We start from the raw sequence: 21,714 nt of genomic DNA, 5'->3' as shown, positions 1-21,714 counted from the left end.
ACCGAGGAAAGGTAGAGACTGGCCAGACTAGTGGAGGGCAGGTGGGCCCCTGCCTCACCTACCAACATCCACACAAACTCCTGAGATCCACAGGATAGCGGGATGCAGGAGGCTTGTATTTCAGGAATGAGCTTACAGGAGGTTTGTATTTCAGGAATGAGTTGCCGAGGACTCAGAGCAAAATATTACGGCAGCTATTCGTCTGTGGCAGAGAGTGTGAGTCCTGTTAGTCTTTATTTTTTCCATCTCCTACCCAAGGCCAGTGTTTTTCAACTTTTTCTTTATTATTACCTGCAAAATGCCCCCCACCCCATCCCAAGGAGCCTTTTTAAATACATTTTTTTTTAAAGATTTTATTTATTTGACAGAGAGAGAGAGAACAAGTAGGCAGAGAGGCAGGCAGAGGGAGAGGGAGAAGCAGGCTCCCCGCCAAGCAGGGAGCCCAATGCGGGGCTCAATCCCAGGACCCTGGGATCATGACCTGAGCCGAAGGCAGCCGCTTAACCGACTGAGCCACCCAGGCGCCCCTAAATACATTTTTTTTTTTAAGATTTTAATTTTAAGTAATCTCTGTACCCAGCATGGGGCTCGAACTCACAACCTGGAGATCGAGTCACACACTCCACTGACTGAACCAGTCAGGTGCCCCTTAAAGACCTTTTTTTTTTTTTTAAAGATTTTATTTATTTATTTGACAGAGAGAGAGATAGCGAGAGAGGGAACACAAGCAGGGGGAGTGGAAGAGGGAGAAGCAGGCCTCCCGTGGAGCAGGGAGCCCGATGCGGGGCTCGATCCCAGGACCCCGGGATCATGACCTGAGCCGAAGGCAGACGCTTAACGACTGAGCCACCCAGGCACCCCAAAGACCTTTTTTTTTTAACTGAACACTTCCCCCTTGAGGTTTTAATAGAATAGATATACTCTGTATATCAAGTTTATGTGCTGTGGCCCTTTGGAGAGCCACAGCCGTTATAATATCTAAGATGTTTTTCACCCCGCTTCCCAGGAACCAAGGCCCTTGACCTCACAGAATGCACACTTTGAATCTGTGGCTCTCTTGCTTTTGGCACCTGCCAGCCAGGCAGTTTCCCTGTGTGGGGTTAGTGAAATTGCATAGACAAAATTGTTTTGGTATTCAGAATATTTTGTCTTTGAAAGAAGAAAGAGAGAGTTGGTTGGTTGTGATCCAGGCCCTCTGGTGGTGTGTGCCCTGGACAACTAACTTTGTGTGTTAATTGGTGGCCGAGGAGGGCAGAGCTAGGATGGCAAGCTTCCGGAAGCCCCAGATGAGAGCAGTAGACAGGAGTTGGCAGAAGGTGTCCCTTCTGCTCCACTTGGCCTTGTTCTTATTTCTTATTTAACATCCCCCTGGACTTTAAAAATAAACATGTATTCAGCACTTCCTAGGTGTCCAGAAACCCGCTAGCACTTGTCAGATGTATTAACTCCATCGCAGTGCCGTCTACAGTGGGTGATCGTATCCTCGAGTTAGAGATGTGGCTCAGAGGGTCCTCCTCAAAGCCTCAGGTGTCAGCTCGGGTCCTCCCCACTTTCTCCTTCCGCCTCTGACGGCACTTGGGGTGTCACGGTGTGGTAGTGTCCGTTGCGTGCCGTGGTCTCCTCTCTCAAGGCAGGAAGTGTTTTACTCACCTGCGCCTAGCCAGCCGCTGGTGTGGTGAATGTCACAGAACAGGTACTTGGCAAATGACCGATGGACTGGTGGGTGGCTGGCTGGAGTGACAAATGACTACACTCTTACACAGGAGTCAAATTATTTCCTGAATGGGGGAGCCCACCGACCTCTCCAGCTGTAACCTGGTTCTGCAGGTCCCTGCCGTCTCGGTTCCACACAACTAACCCTGATTTCCCCAAAGTGCTAGGAGTCTCCTTGACTCTTTATGACCGTCTTTTGTACCATCTTAAAATCAAGGAGACGCAGGCCACCGCCTTGGAACAGTGAAAACCCTGCACCCTTGCTCTAGATTGTGCTTCCTGAATATCTTCTTAATGGATCTGGGCACAGAGAGGATACAGTGAGTAGGACAGTCGAGGCCCCTGCCCTCATTGAGAGTATGTTCTGGTGGGGGACAGAGAGTATACATATAAACAAACCAGGTAATTTCAGATAGTGAGAGGCCATAGAAGCATATGGAAAGGAGTGGTACAAGCCAGTTGGGTAGCTCCCTCCTTCCTCTGAGAGAAGCAGTTGAAAAAAAGTCCAGTTAAGGTCGACCATGTCGGTAGGAGAGCGGTGACAGGTCTACAGATGATTTGAAGAATTGTTCACCTAGGAGCACGCGTGCTGCCACGTGGTCATTCAGTGCATGGGTCCCCAGCTCTCTGCCTGCGTGCTGGAGGGGACGCTCGTCTTGCCACCCAACCTCGGCATGGCCCTCGGGGTCCATGAGCTGGTGCACGAAAGCCCTTACACAGAGCCTGGTGTGTGCAAGATGCTCAGTCAACAGTAGCTGATTTTATTATTCTATATGCACTTCTCTTTTAACCGTCTCCCCTCTTTGCTTTGCTTTCCAGCTCCAGGGTCTGAGCCACAATGTGATCTTCACCTTGGACTCCTTGTTAAAAGGAGACCTGAAAGGAGTCAAAGGAGTAAGTGTTCAGAAATTTGATTTTCACTTTAACTGGAAAGGATTGATTTCTTTTTTTAAGATCATAGTGGTACTTGTATTTGAAAGGCACTCTGAATCTTTTTAGCATAAAAAAAGTACTTGGAAAATGATCATTGGAAAAGATGTGCCACTTCACATCGTGTTATTGACTGAAGAGTAAGATGAGGCACTTTCCTGAGTATCGGTGAGGGTCTCCATGGGTGCAGGCAGTCTGCGCTGAGTCTTGGCCACATCAGTGGTGACCCCCGGGCCCAGCCTCTCCTGGGCACCCCGGTCCTGCTTCATGGGTGTCCCCGGGAAGCTCGCCCTTCAGGTCTGCGCAGGCTTCTCGCGGGTGATGCGTGCTCTGCGGTGCGTCAGAGTGTCTGTGTCAGGCTTCACGCGTCCTGTAAAGGAAAGCACTTCTGCTGAGATGTTCTTTCAGAATTATTTATTTGCCTTTAAGCAAAAATAAATTCAATCTCAGTTTCATTTTCTCTTTCCTAAGGATCTCAAGAAGCCATTTGACAAAGCTTGGAAAGATTATGAGACAAAGTTGTAAGTAGCTTTTTGTTTGTTTTTTATAGTCATGAATTTCTTTAGAAACCGTTAACTGGAAGACTCCTCTCCTCTGGACACCAGCTTGTGTGGTACATCCTTGTAAGGGCTCAGGGTTTGGCTGTGCTGACTGAGAAGGGGCAACTCATCTCCTGCCTCGGCGTCTGGAGTGAGGTGTGCGGTCACCGCCGAGTGTTCCAGCGCTCATGGCTCCTGCTACTAGCTACCAGGCTGTAGATCTGACTGTTGCAACCTTTCTTTAATTACAGTTAGCCCATAACTGTAGACTATTGGCATTCCCACCTATAATTAGGAAATAATGGCAGGGCCTGCACACAGTGTTCCTGTGTGCGTAACCCCCTCATGGTGGCCTCACTGTCTGTGTCTGGTTCAGGGGACTGAAGCCCAGAGAGGCTGAGGAGATTGCAGAAGGTCAGAAAGCTAGGTAGGCGTTGGCAGGTCGGCCTGCTGGGGTTATTGCGGGAATTATGGAGATGATGCACGTGAGATGTGTGGTACAGACCTGGCTTGTCTTCATCTGTATGGATCATACCACCTTCCTTTGTTTTTTTGGTTTTTTTTTTTTAAGATTTTAATTATTTGAGAGAGAGAGAGCACGAGCAGGAGGGGCAGAGGGAGAGGGAGAGGGAGAAGCAGACTCCCCACTGAGCAGGGAGCCCTCTACAGGGCTCTGTCCCAGGACCCTGAGATCATGACCTGAGCCCAAGGCAGCTGCCTAACTGAGCCACGCAGGCGCCCCTCCCTTCCTTCGTTATTACTACTTGGAGACATCTGTACTACGGGAGGTGGAGTGGGAGGAGAAATAGATTTTAAAGCACTTAATAAATATCTTGGCTGTGAACTTGGATAGCGATAAACATAAGAGATTTATAAAAGCCATTTCCGTCGACAGCAATAAGAGCAGAATGAAAACACAAACAAAAAAACAAATTCAGGATTGAATTTTTTTTTGCCAAACTACTTCTGTAAATGTTTATGTAAGCAGTGCATTGCTGGAGACTTGCTGCCTTAGGAATACTTTTATGCATCGACAGTTATAAATGCAGCTGAGAACAAAAAAGTTTCTTAAAATGGTCAGTGATGTAAATGAATACTGTGGGCCATCCTGTCATCCTGTCTTTCTGTATGAATGCTCGTACTTGTGAGCTAAGTCCAGCCCTGCCCAGAGGCAGCTGCATGCACTAGGCTGGGGATAGAACTAAGTACATACCAAAGGGGCAGGAGTCCACAAAAGGGAGAATAAAACCTTTGCTCTAGGCTTGTGGAGTAGCTCTCTTTTGTAGGACATGGAAATAACAAAACAAGACACAATATGTGCTCTGTCAACTAATATACCACCAATATTGGGTGGTATAGCCGTATTTTTTAAATCTTTGTGTTAGTGGAAGAGCTTGAAGTACCTGCTGGTCAGTATTATGAATATCATGGAACATAAACCGTTCTCAGATGATCCAGGTGCCCTTCGTGGTACTTTCCTCAGCTGTATTCGAACGTGTCTGGATGTTCACTAGTCTGTATTGTCCTCCAGCATCTGACCTCAGTGAGCACAGTGACCACATTGTCCTTGTGTTTGGTGCTAATCTCCCAGGGCCTCACAGAGCCTTGGGTACATAGCTAGTGCATAGGGAATAGTTACTGAAAGAATGAAAGAATTATCCACATCTGGAAATGTATACCAGAAATCGTGAGTTCAGTGGGTCCTGATTTTAGGATTTCACTGGAAAGGTTTGTATTTTTCTTTTTTAATAAATCCCTGGCACCAGATTATTTTCCAGGGGCACCTGGGTGGCTCAGTCTGTTAAGCGTCTGCCTTTGGCTCAGGTTATGATCCCAGGATCCTGGGATCGAGCCCCGCATCGGGCTCCCTGCTCGGCGGGAAGCCTGCTTCTCCCTCTCCCACTCCCCCCTGCTTGTGTTCCCTCTCTCGCTGTGTCTCTCTCTGTCAAATAAATAAATAAATAAATCTTTAAAAAAAAATTATTTTCCTAAGATAGGTTTCTTCCTCACTCTGTATAATGGTATAGGAAGTAAAAAAGAAAACAAGTATTTGATTATTTGATGTGACAGGACTCATTTGATTATGAATTACAGAAAACAAAACAATATACCCCCCCCCAAAAAAAAGAAGAAGAAGTTAATTTATATGCTGTGAGAACCGAGGGGGCTGGTCTGGGGTCTTTCTTTAGACCCCAGGAGGCAGTGAGCCATCATTGTTAAGACCACAGACTGGGGAATCAGAGACTGTGGGAGGATCTGGGTGGTGCCACTTACCAGTTTTAGGACTTTGAGCCAAGGTACTTAATTTTGATGGTCCTCACCTATAAAAGAGTAGAAAAATTACCTACTTCTCAAGGCTTCTGTGAGGACAAGATAACGTAATATGTTAAAGTAGTTGCCACTGCTGTCTGGCATACAGTTGGCCCTCAATCATAGTTTCCAGCAAGTTTTTTAATGATAAAATAATACTTGGTCAAAACGATACCCATACATCAAACATTAAATAGTCCTTGCATCGGTTGAGACTTATTCTGACTGCGTAAAATAGAAACCCCGATAACAGTGGCTTCGACAAGAGTTTATCAAGAGAACGTACAGCTTCCAGGGCAAACTGGGCACCCAGCACACCCATCAACCTTACACGCTGTACAGACGTCTGTGCTACTGCTGAGGACCAGGAGAGGGAGTCTTAAGGAGGCAGTGGGCGTGCTTGTCGAAGGCCACAGTGGTCCCCGGCCCAGCCCTCCTGTCCCGCTGCTTCCTGTCCTGTTCCCCCTGCTACTGCTCCCCGGCTTGTCTGTCTCTGTTCTGCCGTGTTCTCTTGCTGCTCCTTCCTGCTTCACCGGATGTGCTGCTGCAGCAGATGAGGGCTCAGCTCTCGTGCACAACCACCCCCATCACGTCCCCACCCCCACCCTGTTCATCCAGTGTGGTTCATGCAACAATTTTTGGATAAACCAGTTGACAGTGTTTGAACTTCTGTGAGTGCAGATGTTCGGTGCCCGCTGAATGGTTTGTTATAATGGATTTCCGTTCTTACGGCACCATTTTTTGCTTTTCCTTAATGAAATAATTGCCTCATTTCTTCATTTGTTGGTTCTATTTGAAAATTTTGTGAACTTTTGTTATCTGTTCCAACCGATGTGCAACACCTATTAATAACGTTTCTGTTTAGAAAATACACTCTACGTGTTGTAACAATGACTATATATGGATTATCATTAGGTTCTCTGGCAGTCCCTTCTTTTCTTCCTGGAGGATTCTTGCAGAGCTCTTTAGATCTGCAGCTGTCGTCCTGGGCTGCCCCTCCGTGGGGGCTCTCCTGCCTCCTCTTCCCTGGCATAGTCCCATATTTGACTGGCACGCTACCTCCAGTCGTTTGCAGGGAACAGCTCTAAGAGGGAGATTTTTCAGATTTTGGCATGTCCAGAAATATCTTCATTCTGCCATCACACAGAATGAGAGTTTGGCTGAATGTAAAATACTAATTTTATAACCATATTCACTTGAACTATTGACGGCATTTCTCCACTGTTTTCTTATTTCCATTGTTTGCTAATGAAAAAAATTCGATGCGTCTTTGATTCCCATATCTCTGTGTGGGGCATGTGGGGCTTGGGGAAGGAAGTTCATTTATTTTCAGTTAGAAAATGTTAGTCTTTTGGGGCACCTGGGTGGCTCAGTCAGTTAAGCATCCGACTCTTGATTCCGGCTCAGGTCATGATCTCAGGGTCGTGGGATCAAGCCCATGTCAGGCTCCGTGGTCAGCAGGGTGTCTGCTTGTAGATTCTCCCTCTCCCTCTGCCCCTTCCCCTGCTCGCTCCCTCTCTCTTTCTCTCTCTCTCTCTCTCAAATAAATAAATCTTTAAACAGAAAAGAAGATGTTAGTCTTTTTTTTTTTTTTCAAAGTTTCTACGAAGTTTCTTCAAGTGCCATGGTGCGTGCATTGACCTTCTCTTTGCAATTTTTAGTTCTTCGGTTCTGGAAATGTTTCTTGTCATTCCTCCCGTCTGTTTGTTTGTTTTCCTAAAATGCCTCACTATATAGTGTTGGACTCCCCAGGTTGTTCTTAACAATTTTCCTCTCTTTTTTGTCCTATTTGTTATGTTTTAGGTTATTTTCAACCTTTTATTCCCACTATTTCAGTTGACTTTTTTATTTGGCTGTCATATTTTCAATTTCCAAAGCCCTTTTTCTCAATTAGTTGGGAGGTTTAGGTGGTCTTTTTATAGTTTCTTGTTGTTTCATAGATACATTATATTATTATATATAATATATATATTATATTATAAATACAGTTTATTCCACAGTATTTTAGCTCTCTGAGGATTTGATTATATTTTATAAAATATGTTTTTTCTTACTGCCTTTGGTTACCTCACCACCACCCCCAACTTGTTATTTTGATCTCTTGCTTTCATTTTGGAGGCTTTCCTAAATTATGTTATCATCCTTCGCTGCCCATTCATATTTGAGAGCAAAGCACCCAAAAGTTGTTGAAAAGTTCATACATGTCAGCAGGGCCTGTCAGGAATGCAGTGAGCTGCCTTTTTAGGTATTAGGATGTCGAGACAGCTTTTCTTCTTCTTCCCTTTTTTTTTTTTTTTTTTTTTTGAGAGAGAAAGAGTATAGGGAGGGGCAGAGGGAGAGAGAATCCCAAGCCAGACTCCCTGCCTCCCTGCTGAGTTCAGAGCCTGACCCGGGGCTCGATCCCAGGACCCTGTGATCACAACCTGAGCCAAAATCAAGAGTCAGATGCCCAACCAACTGAGACGCCCAGGTGCCCCAAGACAGCTTTTTTATCAGGAGCATTCTAAATGTCAGTATCCAGAGGTGTGTCTTCCGGCACCATTCAGCCCCCTGAGCCCCCGTCTGGTGATCGTATGTAATGGCATCTGGACGCAACAAAGACCAGGGAGGCAGGGAGCCCTATTGTTCGGGGTACGAGCTTTCTCTTTTTCTCTGTGTAGACCTGCTGGTCCAAATATTTGCTGAATTCTCTCATCCGTTTTTGTCTTCAGTTCTTGTCTTTGGGAGATTATATTGTTTATGATTTTTGTATCATATTAGTGGGATTATGGAAGGAAGAAGAAATGAAGACATGTGATCAAGTCACCACATTAACCCAGGAGTCTACTGCTATGAAGTTATGCCTGCTCCTCACATTTCTTCTCAGATGTCTTCAGCTTTCTGCTTCTCTCCCACCCACACCAGTGGAGAGAGCTGAGGCTTACTCTCTGTTTTCACACCTACTTGATGGCCAACGTGGCATGATAAGATATGGCATTATGGTGTTAGAGGAATCCCAACCACATTTATAGTAGATTTCCCAATGGGTTGATTTTCTACCGTGTTTGTATATAGATAAGGATATTGGCTTTCTTTGGGGTTTGATTCCCCACCACTACAATTTAAAAGAAGACTTGAAGGCTAAGTCAGTTCATCTTTGCATTCACAACTAAAACACTGTTTTTGAAATTAGAAGTCTGTTTTCAAGTTAGATGGACTTTCGGAAAGAGGGTGGTAACTATTGGTGTTACTGCCAGAGTACCATCTATCATAGCCAAGCATTAGCCTCAGGTTGCATTGGTTTAATATGGGCCCTCCTTTATAATTGCCTGCTTCCTTCTTGGCCCCCTCCTCACTGAAGAACATTTCATAGGATTCCAGATTATAGATTGGGACTTCTCCCATCCTTATTTTGTACAATCCAATACCAGATGGTTGAATGATTAAAATGTGTTAGGGGGATATGGAAATCGCCCAGGTTTAGAGGAATATTGGAAATTACCTTTGACTATTTTTTGTGCATGTCCATTGTGCACTTTGATTGTCTTGAAATAATTCTCAGACTCATCAGCTGTTGGTAATCAAGATATGCCTCCGGTCTCCAACTTTCTGATTCTTTTTCATCCTAAAGTACTTGACCCAAGAAAAAGTCAACTGTCAAGATTTCTTCATGCCAAACAGAATGTGAGAGCATTTGTAAGAATTTATCCATGTGGGGGCACCTGGGTGGCGCAGTCGGTTAGGTTAAGCGTCTTACTCTTGGTTTCACCTCGGGTTGTGATCTCAAGGTCATGAGATCGAGCTTTGTGTCGGGCTCTGCGCCTAGCGCAGAGATTACTTAGGACTCTCTCTCCCCTCTTCATGCACTCACTCTCTCTTTCTCTCTCTCCTCTCTAAAATAAATAAATAAATCTTTAAAGAATTCATCCATGTGTAAGATCAGAGTTAAAATGTAAGAGATTTCCTAGGTGAAAATCTGTACAGTGTGTTCTCTTTGATTCTTACTTTGGTCAGTATTACCAACTTATGTAAGAGTTCCTGCCTCTTACTACTCTCGTAATTAAGAAACAATCAGTGGCTCTCATTAAAGGAAAGACGTGAATTTTTTTTTTTAATGATGGCATCTGCTTTAATTACAGTACAAAAATTGAGAAGGAGAAAAGAGAGCATGCAAAGCAGCACGGGATGATCCGCACAGAGATCACGGGAGCTGAGATCGCAGAGGAGATGGAGAAGGAACGGCGCCTCTTTCAGCTGCAAATGTGCGAAGTAAGAACAGCTTTTACAAGCATTTGCCCAGAGTTTCCTTAACTGTGATCTTTCCTGCTAGTCAGGAGTTTTTATGCTTAAATGCAGGCTGTTTGATTATTAGAGGAGGGGACTGTTGCTTAAGGGTTCTCATCTCCATTTTTCTCCAAGCCTTTTGGGATCCGCCATTTCACTGTTGTCTCATATTTTGAGCCTTGGTCCTGTGGGGCTCTTTATGCCAAAACAGGATTCTTTGGTGAGAACTTTAATGTTGCTTGTGAGTGAGTGTGAAAAAAAATGTTTGGTGAGGAAGTAACACTGGTGAATATGAAGTCTTCCTGGTACAGGTTTAGAGCATGTTTTTTGTTTTTTTAACCACGTGTCCAATTTGAATGAAAGCTTAAATAAAGTAGTCATTAAGAAAGCCTGAGTTCATGAAAGAAATGTAGTGAAAGCATGCTCCCTTGGACTTAAAGCAGTGGTTCTCAAACTGGGTTCCCAGTGAACACTGGCACTCCCTGACCTGGCGTTCTGCTCATTCTGATGCTAATTGTGTCATAGAGTTCCTTTTACAGTTCTCCAAAAACATTAAAGTGGATAGAATTTTCTTAATTTTAAATTTTTTCTTTTTTCCCCCTCCTCATACTTTTAGCTTCTTCTCAAACCTATCTGCTCATAAACACTTCTTCATAATAAAACAAGTGAAAAGGAAGCAAACAGTATCAACAGAAAATCTTGACCACTAGTAAAAACCAGACCTGGTAGTGTTAGTTAACTGCATAAATTAATAATGGGTTATTTTAATTTTTATTCTTCTGTGGTTTTTTTAATCCTTTCATTCTTGAGTACCAAAAATTCTTTCTGAAAGTTTTGCTATCTGATGGCATATGCCTCAAGAGAATGCTATTTTACTTGTTTTCTGCAAAGAACAGTCAACCGTCTTTCACGTTTTGACCATGTGAACTCTTGAGTTTGAGATCCACTGCACCAGGGGGAAATAATCAGTTATTCTAGAATGTTTTGCTATGTTTGATTTCTGTTTGTCTTGTAAACTAATCTTGAGCATTTATAAAACGCTAACACTCTAATCATTTCGTTTGTACACTTGTGACTGCCAAATCAGCATTTCCTGAATTAAACTCACACTGTCTGAAGGCAACCAAGGTTCAGTAACTTGTGCAGATTCATGATTGGTGTTCTACCCCCCCAAGCCCATGACTGGAAAACCCTATCTGTACTGAGCAACATACGATTTTGTTTTATTTCCACAGTATCTCATTAAAGTTAATGAAATCAAGACCAAAAAGGGTGTGGATCTGCTGCAGAATCTTATAAAGTATTATCACGCACAGTGCAAGTAAGTAGAATATCGTGATCATGATTATTAGCCCAAGGAAGACCCCCTTCACTTCTTTGGTTTTCTTAATTCTTTCTTTCTGGTTTTCATTTGGTCACTCTATATAGTGTGATACTAGAACCTTCCAAAGCCACATGATAAGAAATGGTATTATCTTCCATCTTTGTTGTTTTCTGTAAATAAGTAACTCAAATCAGTGCAAGTATGTGGCTACTCAAAAATGCTGTCTTACTTATGAATCCTAAAGGTGGCCTTGACAGTCTGAAGCTCTCGTTACAAATAATGCAACCCTGTCACGACAGAGGCCTTCCCAAGTGACTCTCACGCCCTCCTCCCTTACTTGGCATTTACCTATTATCAGGTCATTTGTTCCATGTATACCTACTTGGAATTGTTTTTCTTTGTCACCTAAATTAGGTGAAATTATATACTTGGGGCACTAAGAATACTTTGACTTTATACTTCGATTTCTACGTAACTGGTGGTACGTCCACTATTTATACCAGCACCATTTTTGCTTATTAACTTTGCATTTTTATTATGCTTGAGATTTTGTGGTATTACATTTGCTTATTTACTTCTTGCTTAATTACTGGATTAGCTTTCATGGGTTTTCTGGTAGAGTTTTTATGTGAAAACATACCCATTATTAAAATTTTTAGTGTTCTATGTAAGAAGATCTTTGTAATTGAGACATTTGAGGAGGTCAGCATTAATATTGTGGGACACACAGAAGGCACGAGTCAGACAGAAAGAGGGGTTCAGACCTTTGCTGTGCAGCCAGGTGACTATGTGATCTTCATCAGGTTGCTCTTTAAACCTCAGTACCCTCATCTGTCAAGTGGGGTTAAGGTTAGTAGATGTGAGAATTAAATGAGATAATGCATATGGAGCCTAGCCCCATGCGGGCTACATTGTGTGTATTTGCAGCTCTGAGGATTCCAAGTGGCACTTGAAATCATTCATTCATACATGTATTGTACAGAATTGTTCCAGGAGAAGCTTTTAATGATCAAATTGTTATTTACATAGATCTGATTTGTTAACTTTTTCCTTCTTTTCCAAGTAAATTCCACCTTGTATAAATATGTTTCACATACAAAAAATAATACATTGAAGTGGAAACAGTTGGACATTTATAAGATAAAGTTTGCCTGTGAAAGCCTCATACTGAAGACCTGGTCTAACCTTTGACTTCATAGCTTAGTGGGGTGCATAGGAAACTTTGAAATGTGTCCTGGTAGTCCCTAATTTTAGTTTCGGGTGGAATTTTTCATCTTTCATCAATTTCAGTTTTCCTAGAAACATCATTGCTTTGAAACCTCTACAGAAATAAGTGAAACTTTTCAGTCTTCTCCATTACAAAACTTTGGCAGCAAATCTGATTTTACCTGATTTTAGAAATCTCTCCCCCCCCCCCCCCTTTGAGTAAGCTCTACGCCCAGTGTGGGGCTCAAACAACCCTGAGACCAAGAAGAGTTGAATGCTCCACCAACTGAGCCAGCCAGGCACCCCTAGAAATCTTCTGATCTCACATTCCCTTAGCCTACAAAGAAGGTTTTAACTTCCACAAACATTAGTTTTCCAAAATGTCCGATGTCTTATAAACTATACAGATCTTAACCTTTGCTCCTAAAGGTGAAAAGAAGAGCAACTCTGACCTGGATAGCTAATGCATCCTCCATTCTTTCATTCCCTGCTTTTTCACTTTCCAAAAATATTAATCTGCTGACAAAGGCCAGTAGCTCTGGGGTAGGAAGATGAAACAAGACTCTGCCCTCAGGAGCTAATTCTCTGGTACTGGAAGTAAGTTGGGTCGTTAGTCATCACAGTGGGCCCAGGAAGTAATTGCTAATATGGGCATCAGGAGAAGGAGAGACTTTCATCCAGGCAGACTGAGGAGGGCTCCTTGACAGAGGTGGTGGCAGTCGGCATTAGACTTGGGGGATGGCTAGCATCTGGCCATTGGAATCTGGTAGAAGAGTCTCTCCAGGGAGCAGAGAGCAGCAGAAGGAAACCCCACACAGTAAAAACCTCCTTGTGGGGAGAGGTATTCACAAACATGGTTATAATGGGGTTCTGCCCCTGGTTAAACCTCAAGAATTCCCACCTAGCAAGAAGCCGGGGTAGTATTCTTTCAGGGAGACTCATTTCTTACTTCAGGCAATCCCTCAAAAACCCTTAGTAAACTTGTAAAGTCTCTGTACCTAATTCACAAAGAGAAGGGGGCGCCTGGGTGGCTCAGTTGGTTAAGTGCCTGCCTTCAGCTCAGGTCATGATCCCAGGGTCTTGGGATGGAGTCCCGTGTCGGGCACCCTGCTCAGCGGGTAACCTGCTTCTCCCCTTCCCACTGCCTGCCGCTTCCTCTGCTTGTGCACTCGTGCTCTCTCTCTGTCAAATAAATAAATAAAATCTTCTAAAAAAGAGAGAGAGATTTCATATCCTAAGTACTTACTCCAGTTCTCCAAATGATTTTCAGTACAAAGTCAGGGGGCGCCCAAGAGTCCGTTTGCTCCAGTAATACCATGTATAGTCCCAGCATCTCAGCAGGGATACAGCTACTACAATAGAACAATACAGGGAGCAGAAAAGAAGAGCTTTTGACTTTCTGTTACCCTTTCCAACTCACCCACACCAAATGCTTGTCACTTTCAGACTTGAACATTGTGGGGAACATGCTGCTTTCAGAACAAATATAATATCCTACTGCTCACCCACACCTTTTCCACCTAGCAAATGTCATTATGATCTGCAGGATCACGAGCACTTACAAACGTTACTATGTTATCCTTAATTTTAAAATAATAATAGCTAACATTTATTAAGAGCAATCAGGAAATTGTAGCTCCGGAAGGATGAGTAACCTGCCCAAAGGCACATTCACTCATTCAGTAGATGCTCGATAAACATGTCAAATGAACAAAGCAAAAGAAACCAAAGGAGAAAAATAGGTAAGTTGGACTTCAAATTTCAAAAAGGTTTTGTGAGTGAAAGGACGTTATTAAGAAAACGAAAAGACCACCCACAGAATGGGAGGGAAATATTTGCAAATCATTTATCTGATAAGGGTCTGGTATCCAGAATATGTAAAGAACTCCTACAACTCAACAACAAAAAGATAATCCAGTTTAAAAGTGAGCAAAGAATTTGAATAGCCATTTCTCCGGAAAAGATAACACAATGGCCGAAAACACAAGAAACAAGCCTCAACGTCGTTAGTCATTGAGGAACATCCAAACCAAAACCACAATGAAATACCACTTTGCCCCCACTAGGATGGCAGAATTTAAAAAAACAACAGCAACAACAAAATGGAAACTAATTCTTGGCGAGAATGTAGAGAAATTGGAGCCCGCAACACATTGCTGAGAGAGATATAAGTTGGTGCAACTATTTTGGAAGACCTCTTGGCAGTACCTGAAAAAGTTAAGCCTAGAATTACATGGCCTTGCAATCCCACTCCTAGGTATATACCCAAGAGGACTGAGGATTGAAAACAGGTATTTAAGCAAAAATGTGTGCATACATATTTATAGCCTCATTATTCATAAGAGCCAGAGTGTAGAAACACCCAAATATCCATCATGTGATGAACAAAATATGGTAGCGCAGTGCAGTGGAATAATGTTGGGCTGTAGGACTGCTGATTACCCCATGAGCTGGACCATGTCGCTCAGAGGCTCCTTACTCCCTCCCCTGTCCTTGGAATGTGGGTTCTGCTTTCCTTTCCCACTCCCAGAGGCTGCTCCAAGGACGTGGCCTTGAGATGGTGATGTGGCGTTGAGAACACCTGCAGGTGTATACATGACCAAGCACAGTTGGGGCTTCTTTATAAACTTCAGAGATTTGGAGGGCAGGTGCAGGGATCCAGTCATATAGCTGCCGCCGAAGACAACACTCAGTGTCAGCTCCCTTTGCTGTTATGAAAACTGCCACCTGCCCACCTGGAGGGGCCCGCCACTTTCTCAGGTCTTTTCCTGCCCTCTGTTTACAGCGGCCAGTTTCAGATCACACCCAGGAAGCTCCCAGGAGGGTTACAAATCCTTATACATGCTGCAGCGGGATCAACATCTAAAACATTATTCTAAGTGAAAGAAGCCCGACGTGGAAGGCCCCATATTGTATGATTCCGTTTAAATGAAATGCCCAAAAAGGCAAGTCCACTGAGACAGAAAGCATTGTTTGCTAGGGCAAGGGAGGAACTGGGAACCATTGCTAACAGGTGCAGGCTTTCTTCTTGGGGTGACAGCCATGTTCTGGAATTAGATAGTGGGTATACTAAACACCACTGAATTGTACACTTTGAAATGGTGAATTTCACATTGCATGAATTTTTTTTAAGATTTTTTATTTTTTATTTGACACAGAGAGAGTACAAACGGGGAGCGGCAGGGAGAGGGAGAGGGAGAGGGAGAAGCAAGCTCCCTGCTCAGCAGGGAGCCCGATACAGGGCTCGATCCCAGGACCCCGGGATCATGACCTGAGCTGAAGGCAGACACTTAACCGTCTGAGCCACCCAGGCGCCTCCACATTACATGAATTTTATCTCAATTTTTTTTCATGCTAAAAACAGCAACAAAACAAAAAGATCTATGCCCTCATAAAATTTATATGTAGAAGGTGACAGAACTAAGTCTTGCACGCAGGTCTCTGTAACTCCAGAGTGCATGCTCTTAATATGTCAGAAATCTGAATTTGGTTGAGCCTGGACTTGGGCCTGGACATCCCTGTTTTTAAGACTCTCTCTATATCACTCTCAGCTGGCTCTTTGACCGGAACTGTTGAAATGGATTTGCGGTTAATTAATACTTACACTAATTAACCCCTGTCCCTTTAAGTTTCTTAACTACCACAGGACACACGTAGAGAAAATTTTCTAGGAGAAGATGTCACCCTGGTTAGCTGGAAATCAGCACCTGAAGCTTGGAAGTAAGCTTTCAAGAGGGGTTGGTGGTTGATGTGTTAAGAAATCACTTCATTTTTCTTAATTTGTTTTATACTTTGATTTGTTTTAAAGAACCATACTCTCTGTGATACTGCAAGAGCATCCTAACTTTTGAAGATAATACTATGCTCCCAGAGCATTTCAGCCTTTGGCCAAATAGCCCCTCTTTCTAAGCCAAGCAGAATACGTGATTGGGGTAGCAGGGAGATCCTGCTGTCTCTCTTTCTTTGAAATTAAATTGAAAGCAGAGAGAACATAGTATCCCTTTCCCATCATTGTTTGGACGGAGTAAGGGGGAAGTACATAGCAACTTTCTCAGGTTAGAGAAGACTGTGCCTCCCTCTGAGGAGGGTTTGTGTGTTCTCCCTGGTGGACGGGTGACTGTGCTCACACTCACGAGCCTGCACTCGGCAGCTGTGGATGTGTCACAGACTGTCAGGATAAACATGGAGGGCCTTCTGCCTATCAGTTGGCAGCTTACATTTTTCTGGCACTCTGGGTCATTAAAATATGGTCGTTTTTCTTTCAAGCTGCTTTTTTAGAAAGCGAAGTCAATGCAGCTGTGTCTCTAAGGTTAGAAATAATGAGGCTCATTTTGCTGGCCTGTGGCCATTGTGTATTGAACTGTTTCTCTGTGCGTGGCATTTAAGAACATTCTCGAAGTGCTCACAAGAACTCCCCACAGTACATGGGATCATCTCCGTTTCCTGCATAAGGACACGGAGGCGCAGGGATTCTGAGATTATGCTCTTACTCAGCGGGAGAACCAGGATTTGGACCCAGATCAGCCTGATGTGTTTAACTACCTGTGCTCCAGAGCTGGGAATGCTTACACTCAAATCCCAGCTCTGCACTGAATGACTGGATGACCCCCAGTAAACGACTGGACCTCACTGGCCCTCAGTTACCTTGTCTGGTACAGGTTAATAATAACTATCTATTTTGTTGGCTTCTAATGGAGACTTAAGAAAAGGGATACTTAACTGTGCATAATAGTGAGTGACTGGCACAGAATAAATAGTTACGTGCCAGTTGTCCTTATTATTATTACTGTTAATCATCATCTGTTTTCCAAAGATCTCATTATATTTCAGTAATGTACAGAGAAGGCGGCCAAGGGACAAGTGGGTGTCAGAGACATAATGTTGCCTTCCGCGGGGAAGGCTCCCACGTTCAGGTTGAGTGGCAGGTAATCACAACTGACATTTGTGCTTCCCTTTCCAATTACAGAACACTTTTATCTGTAGTAGTTCATCTGCCTCTCCTGGAAGCCAGAAAACATCCACCTTTGGGGATGATCATGCTCATTTTCAGACAGGGTCAGTAGCCTGCCCAAGGTTGTATGTACGGTGAGATTGAGAGCCAAAACGTCATATGCTTTTGACTCCGAAGTTCATGCATTTCCAGTGAACCAGAGCCAGTGAACTGGAGGGAGGAGACAGGGAACAGAGAGGCAAGCCCGCCACCCTCAGTGAAATGTTGTGGCAGGTGATGTGTGACCGTGACTCTGAGTCCCACCCAGCTCGTGGCTGAGACTGACCCCTCAAGGAGGGGACAGTCGGGCACAGAGGGGAGGGGTCACCAGACCGACGGTGCGGTCAACAGCATGTCGGCCTTTGCTTACTGATGACTGTGTTACTAATGTCAAGACGGTTTTGTTCTCCCTGCATCCGGTCCCCTCTGCCTCCTATTCCTGTTTCTCACCAAAACCCAGAAGTGAGCCCTAGCGTAACTTTCTGAGAGGGCCTCAGCTCAGCCTTCTCCTTCTAGACGAAATGTTGGTTCTTTTCTATAATTTTGTTTTGCCTAATGTCTGAATATATGATGTGTTTTAGAAAATGAAGTTAACAAAAAAGAAAACCTATAATCGCACTCAGAAGATTACTGGATTTATGTATATGATTTGTTTGTAACAGTTGAGTCATATTGTAGATTAAAATGATTTCTCATTCTATTAATTTTTCTTAGTCTGTGTAATGTTCTGGAGAATTCAGATGTAGGAAAACAGACTTGTTGGGGTCTTTCTTCAGCCTTTCAGTCGGTAGGAATTTGTCCCCCTTCCAGCTTGCTTTCACCTCCTGATAAATAACTTGTCATTTTTATCAGTGCCTTCCTTCTCCTTAAAATGTGTGTTTTATACCATTCCTGTGTGCTATTCAACTCTTGAGTTCGCTTATTCAGTTTGCCCAGTAGAACTTCCTGCCATGATGGAAACGGTGGTATTCTCTACTGTCCAACACGGTACCCACTGGACACATGTAGTTGCTGTGGCTAGTGAGACTTTAGGAACTGAATTTTACATTAATTTTAATTAAATTAGCTGCTGGTGGCTACCCCCTTGGAAAACACAAATCTAAAGCATTGTCATTTAAGCTCACCTTTAAAAAAAAAAAAAAAGATTAAATTTCCTTCATGTTGAAAGTGAAACTGAAGCACAAACTTATCTGCAGCGAATCTCTATCCCTCGGGGAAGGACATGACTCCTTCTGTGATAAATCCAGCAGTCCAGGAAGGGAGCTAACATGTGCTGAGCATGTCCTAACGACTCAGCACCTTGCGGAGCGAGTTCATACGTGTTATCCGTGTTACCCGCCCCACGGAATACAGTTATCACGAGAAGTGACTCACCAGAGAACCACTGCTAGAAATCCTCCAGCACAGATTCTAAGCCAGAAGCCTCTGACCCTAAAGCCCTTTTTCTGCTGTAAGGAGTCCTGATAGCATCTACCTTACACTGATGTATTCTACCTTCAGACCCTTTCTCCAGAAATTACTTGAGTATCAGAGATCAGAAGTGGTTTTGCTGTGATTGACTTTGTAGCCATACTTCTGCCTCTTCCACAGACATTTTCCCTCATGTAGATGAGGCTGGTTCAGGTTGATGTTCATGAATGGCCTACTCTGGACAGAGCGTGGCCCGCTGCTCGAGGGCTGGCATTAGGCCTGGGCACAAGCCCGTGCTAGAATATGCCATCCCCTGGATTGGCAGGCCAGGGCAAGCTGCTGTGGGAGGCAGCAACGAACGGAGTTACAGTAGAAGCGTAGTGGGGAAAGGCATTTCAGCAAGAGGGAACAGCAGAAGCAAAGGCCAGGGAGAACTGGAAAAAAAAAAAATGTAGCATGGCCGGAACCCACATTTTTTCAAAGAAGATGGTAGGAGATAAAACCAGAAGGCTATTCAGGGTCCAGAACATAAATTGTATTCAGTTCCGAACTGAGAAGTTTAACCTTCATTCCGATGGGCAGTGGTGAACAGCTGAATGTTAGAAGAGTTTAAATGTAGCTCTCAAGTTAAATGGTTAACCAAAAAGCCCTCCTTTCTCCCATTCCTCTGGTGAAAGACTTTCTGATTTTAGTAAGGGTTCTCAGCTGAAGATGTCAACCTTAAAAAATTATCGAACATGTGGGGGATTTCAGTATTCACTCTTGGAGGGCCAGTTCTGGTAAGAATGTATTGTCCACATTGATTGTCCACGTTAAGCTTAATTATATATGTAGATATGAATCCTAAGATGTGCCCTAAAACTTCTTGATAGTGCTGCATCCTTATCATTCACTGACATCTGCCTGGTGCTGGACCCACTGCGATCCTGAGATGAGACAGTCCTTATCCTCAAGGATCTCATTCTTTTGTGGGGAAAGAGCAGTAGATGTGGGGCAGGGCTAGAGAAGCCTCCAAGAGGATAGAGAACATTACAAACACTGAAACAAGTGAAACTCCTGGGTGGAGGGGTCAGACAGGAAATCTCTTTGCTTGGTCATCACAAGCAGGGGTGTCCGAATCAAAGCCTGGCCCTGAATCCCAGTTTTGCCACTTACTAGTCATGTGAGCAAGTGATGTACTCACCGTGTGCCTCAGTTTATCCTCTGAAAAGGAGATGAGATTGAAGTGCTTGGGAACTCATTCGGGTTGTTGTTGGGGGTGAATGAAATAACTCACATAAAATGCAAGCATGCTTAGCTTGTTGTGCATGCTCGGCTCTTGTCAGTACTGATTCTTAGGGTGAAACGGCGCGATCTGGCTGTGCACACGGCAGGATACCATCGATCCGACTTCCTGTGTTTCAAGCATGTTCCCCAGGGGTCTTTGGGGAACTGAAAGGTGGCTAACTTTCCTGCAGCCTTTGTTTCTAGAAAAGTCTCCTCTCTCCTTAAAGCGTCTAATTCATCCTCATGATACTACACCAGTTATGGTGTGTGTCTCTCTCTTTCGAATTCAAATACGGCACAACCAGGAGGACTGTTTCTATGAATAGACGGGTACGCACATGAAATCGCTGTGTTGGGACCACAGCTGTATTTTGCACTGTCTACGTGAGAGCTGCTAGCACGTGTCAGATGGTGCCCGTAATCTGTTTGTTGGTGCATCTTTATAAAATACTGAAATTCGTTTATAAGTGTTTTGTGTAGCTATGTGGGTAGAGTAAATATATTAATATTTTCAGATTTTATAGGTGACTGGGGTTCATTTCTTTTTTATGCTTCTGGTAAATCTCTGATGTTCTCCATCATAGTTTTTTTCAAGATGGCTTGAAAACGGCTGATAAATTGAAACAGTACATCGAAAAACTGGCTGCTGATTTATATAATGTAAGTATTTTATAAAATGCATGCATTTTAAGTTGCTTTTATAGATAAATATCAATAAATTTGAAATCTGGATTAGAAGAGCTTTAAAGAAAAGCAGGGGTACGTGATCTGTCAGTATAAACCTAGTGCAGGTAAGCTTTCAGTTTAACTCAGAAGGCCTTGATGGTCAGATATCCTAGAGTACATTTTTGGGACATATGAGGAACGAGGGTATGTAACCATCGATTCTAGATGGCTGTCCATTGGGGTCCAGTAGCATCACCTGTGAGTGCCTTGCAGTCTGGCACTTGTAGAAAGAATGTTTGACCCTGAAGGACAAAACTTGATTGTCTCGGGGTAGGCAGGTTTATGATTTTTTTTTTTTTTGGTTTTGTCAGATATCTGGATTTTGCGTATATATCTTTAAAAACACATAGCTGTATATTTTTTCCGATTGTCTTTTTTTTTTTAAGATTTTATTTATTTGAGAGAGGGAAGGAGTGCGCTAGTGGGGACAGGCGTGGGGGGCAGAGGGAGAGGGAGAAGCAGGCTCCCCGCTGAACAGGGAGCCTGACGCAGGGCTCGATCCCAGGACTCTGGGATCATGACCTGAGCTGAAGGCAGACACTCATCTGACTGAGCCACCCAGGTGACTGCCCCCCCGCCACCGCCGTTGTCTTTTAATAGTTAACATGATTCAGGTTGTAATAAGTTTCAGCTGATTAAAAAAAGCAGCACCAGTGCGAAACCCTCGGGTGCCACCGTGTAAACATTCATATATACCTTAGCCCATTGGGTTCTGGTCCTTTTTCACACTTTTTTCTGGCCCATTTAACCACATTATGGGATTCCTGCTACCGCCCTTTGAAAAACCAGAAGCAAGTGACCCAGTGTTATTTCTAAACTGTGTTTAAAATGGTACTTCAGAGCTAATTGTCTTGCCTAGATGTATTATTTAATAAGAAGGCCTGTTGCATTAAGACACTAATTTCAAAACTCACTGGTACTTTCATAAGATGAGAAAATTCTGCCTTTCATGTAAGAAAATGAGACCATGTAAAAGACTTTAATAAAGAAATCAACTATATAATTGAATTGTTTGATGACTGGTATATTTGGGTGAA

At 43.6% G+C, this 21,714-nt stretch overlaps 1 protein-coding gene across 5 annotated transcripts in view; it reads left to right on the top strand.

The window, feature by feature from the left end:
• The window catches only part of ASAP1 (ArfGAP with SH3 domain, ankyrin repeat and PH domain 1), a 285,399-nt gene that overhangs the window by 169,842 nt on the left and 93,843 nt on the right, over positions 1–21,714 (top strand). For all 5 annotated transcript variants that reach the window (XM_044914674.1, XM_021688804.1, XM_044914676.1 and 2 more), the window contains 5 exons: positions 2,533–2,607; positions 3,115–3,164; positions 9,611–9,740; positions 10,991–11,076; positions 20,536–20,611. In XM_044914674.1, coding sequence (XP_044770609.1) covers positions 2,533–2,607; positions 3,115–3,164; positions 9,611–9,740; positions 10,991–11,076; positions 20,536–20,611 — 417 coding nt within the window. The remainder of the gene's footprint in view (positions 1–2,532; positions 2,608–3,114; positions 3,165–9,610; positions 9,741–10,990; positions 11,077–20,535; positions 20,612–21,714) is intronic.

Source organism: Neomonachus schauinslandi, chromosome 4 (assembly GCF_002201575.2).
Source record: "Neomonachus schauinslandi chromosome 4, ASM220157v2, whole genome shotgun sequence".
Taxonomy (NCBI): domain Eukaryota; kingdom Metazoa; phylum Chordata; class Mammalia; order Carnivora; family Phocidae; genus Neomonachus; species Neomonachus schauinslandi.
The sequence above is the reverse complement of the archived record's forward strand: the minus strand, read 5'-3'. Positions and strand labels throughout refer to the sequence as shown.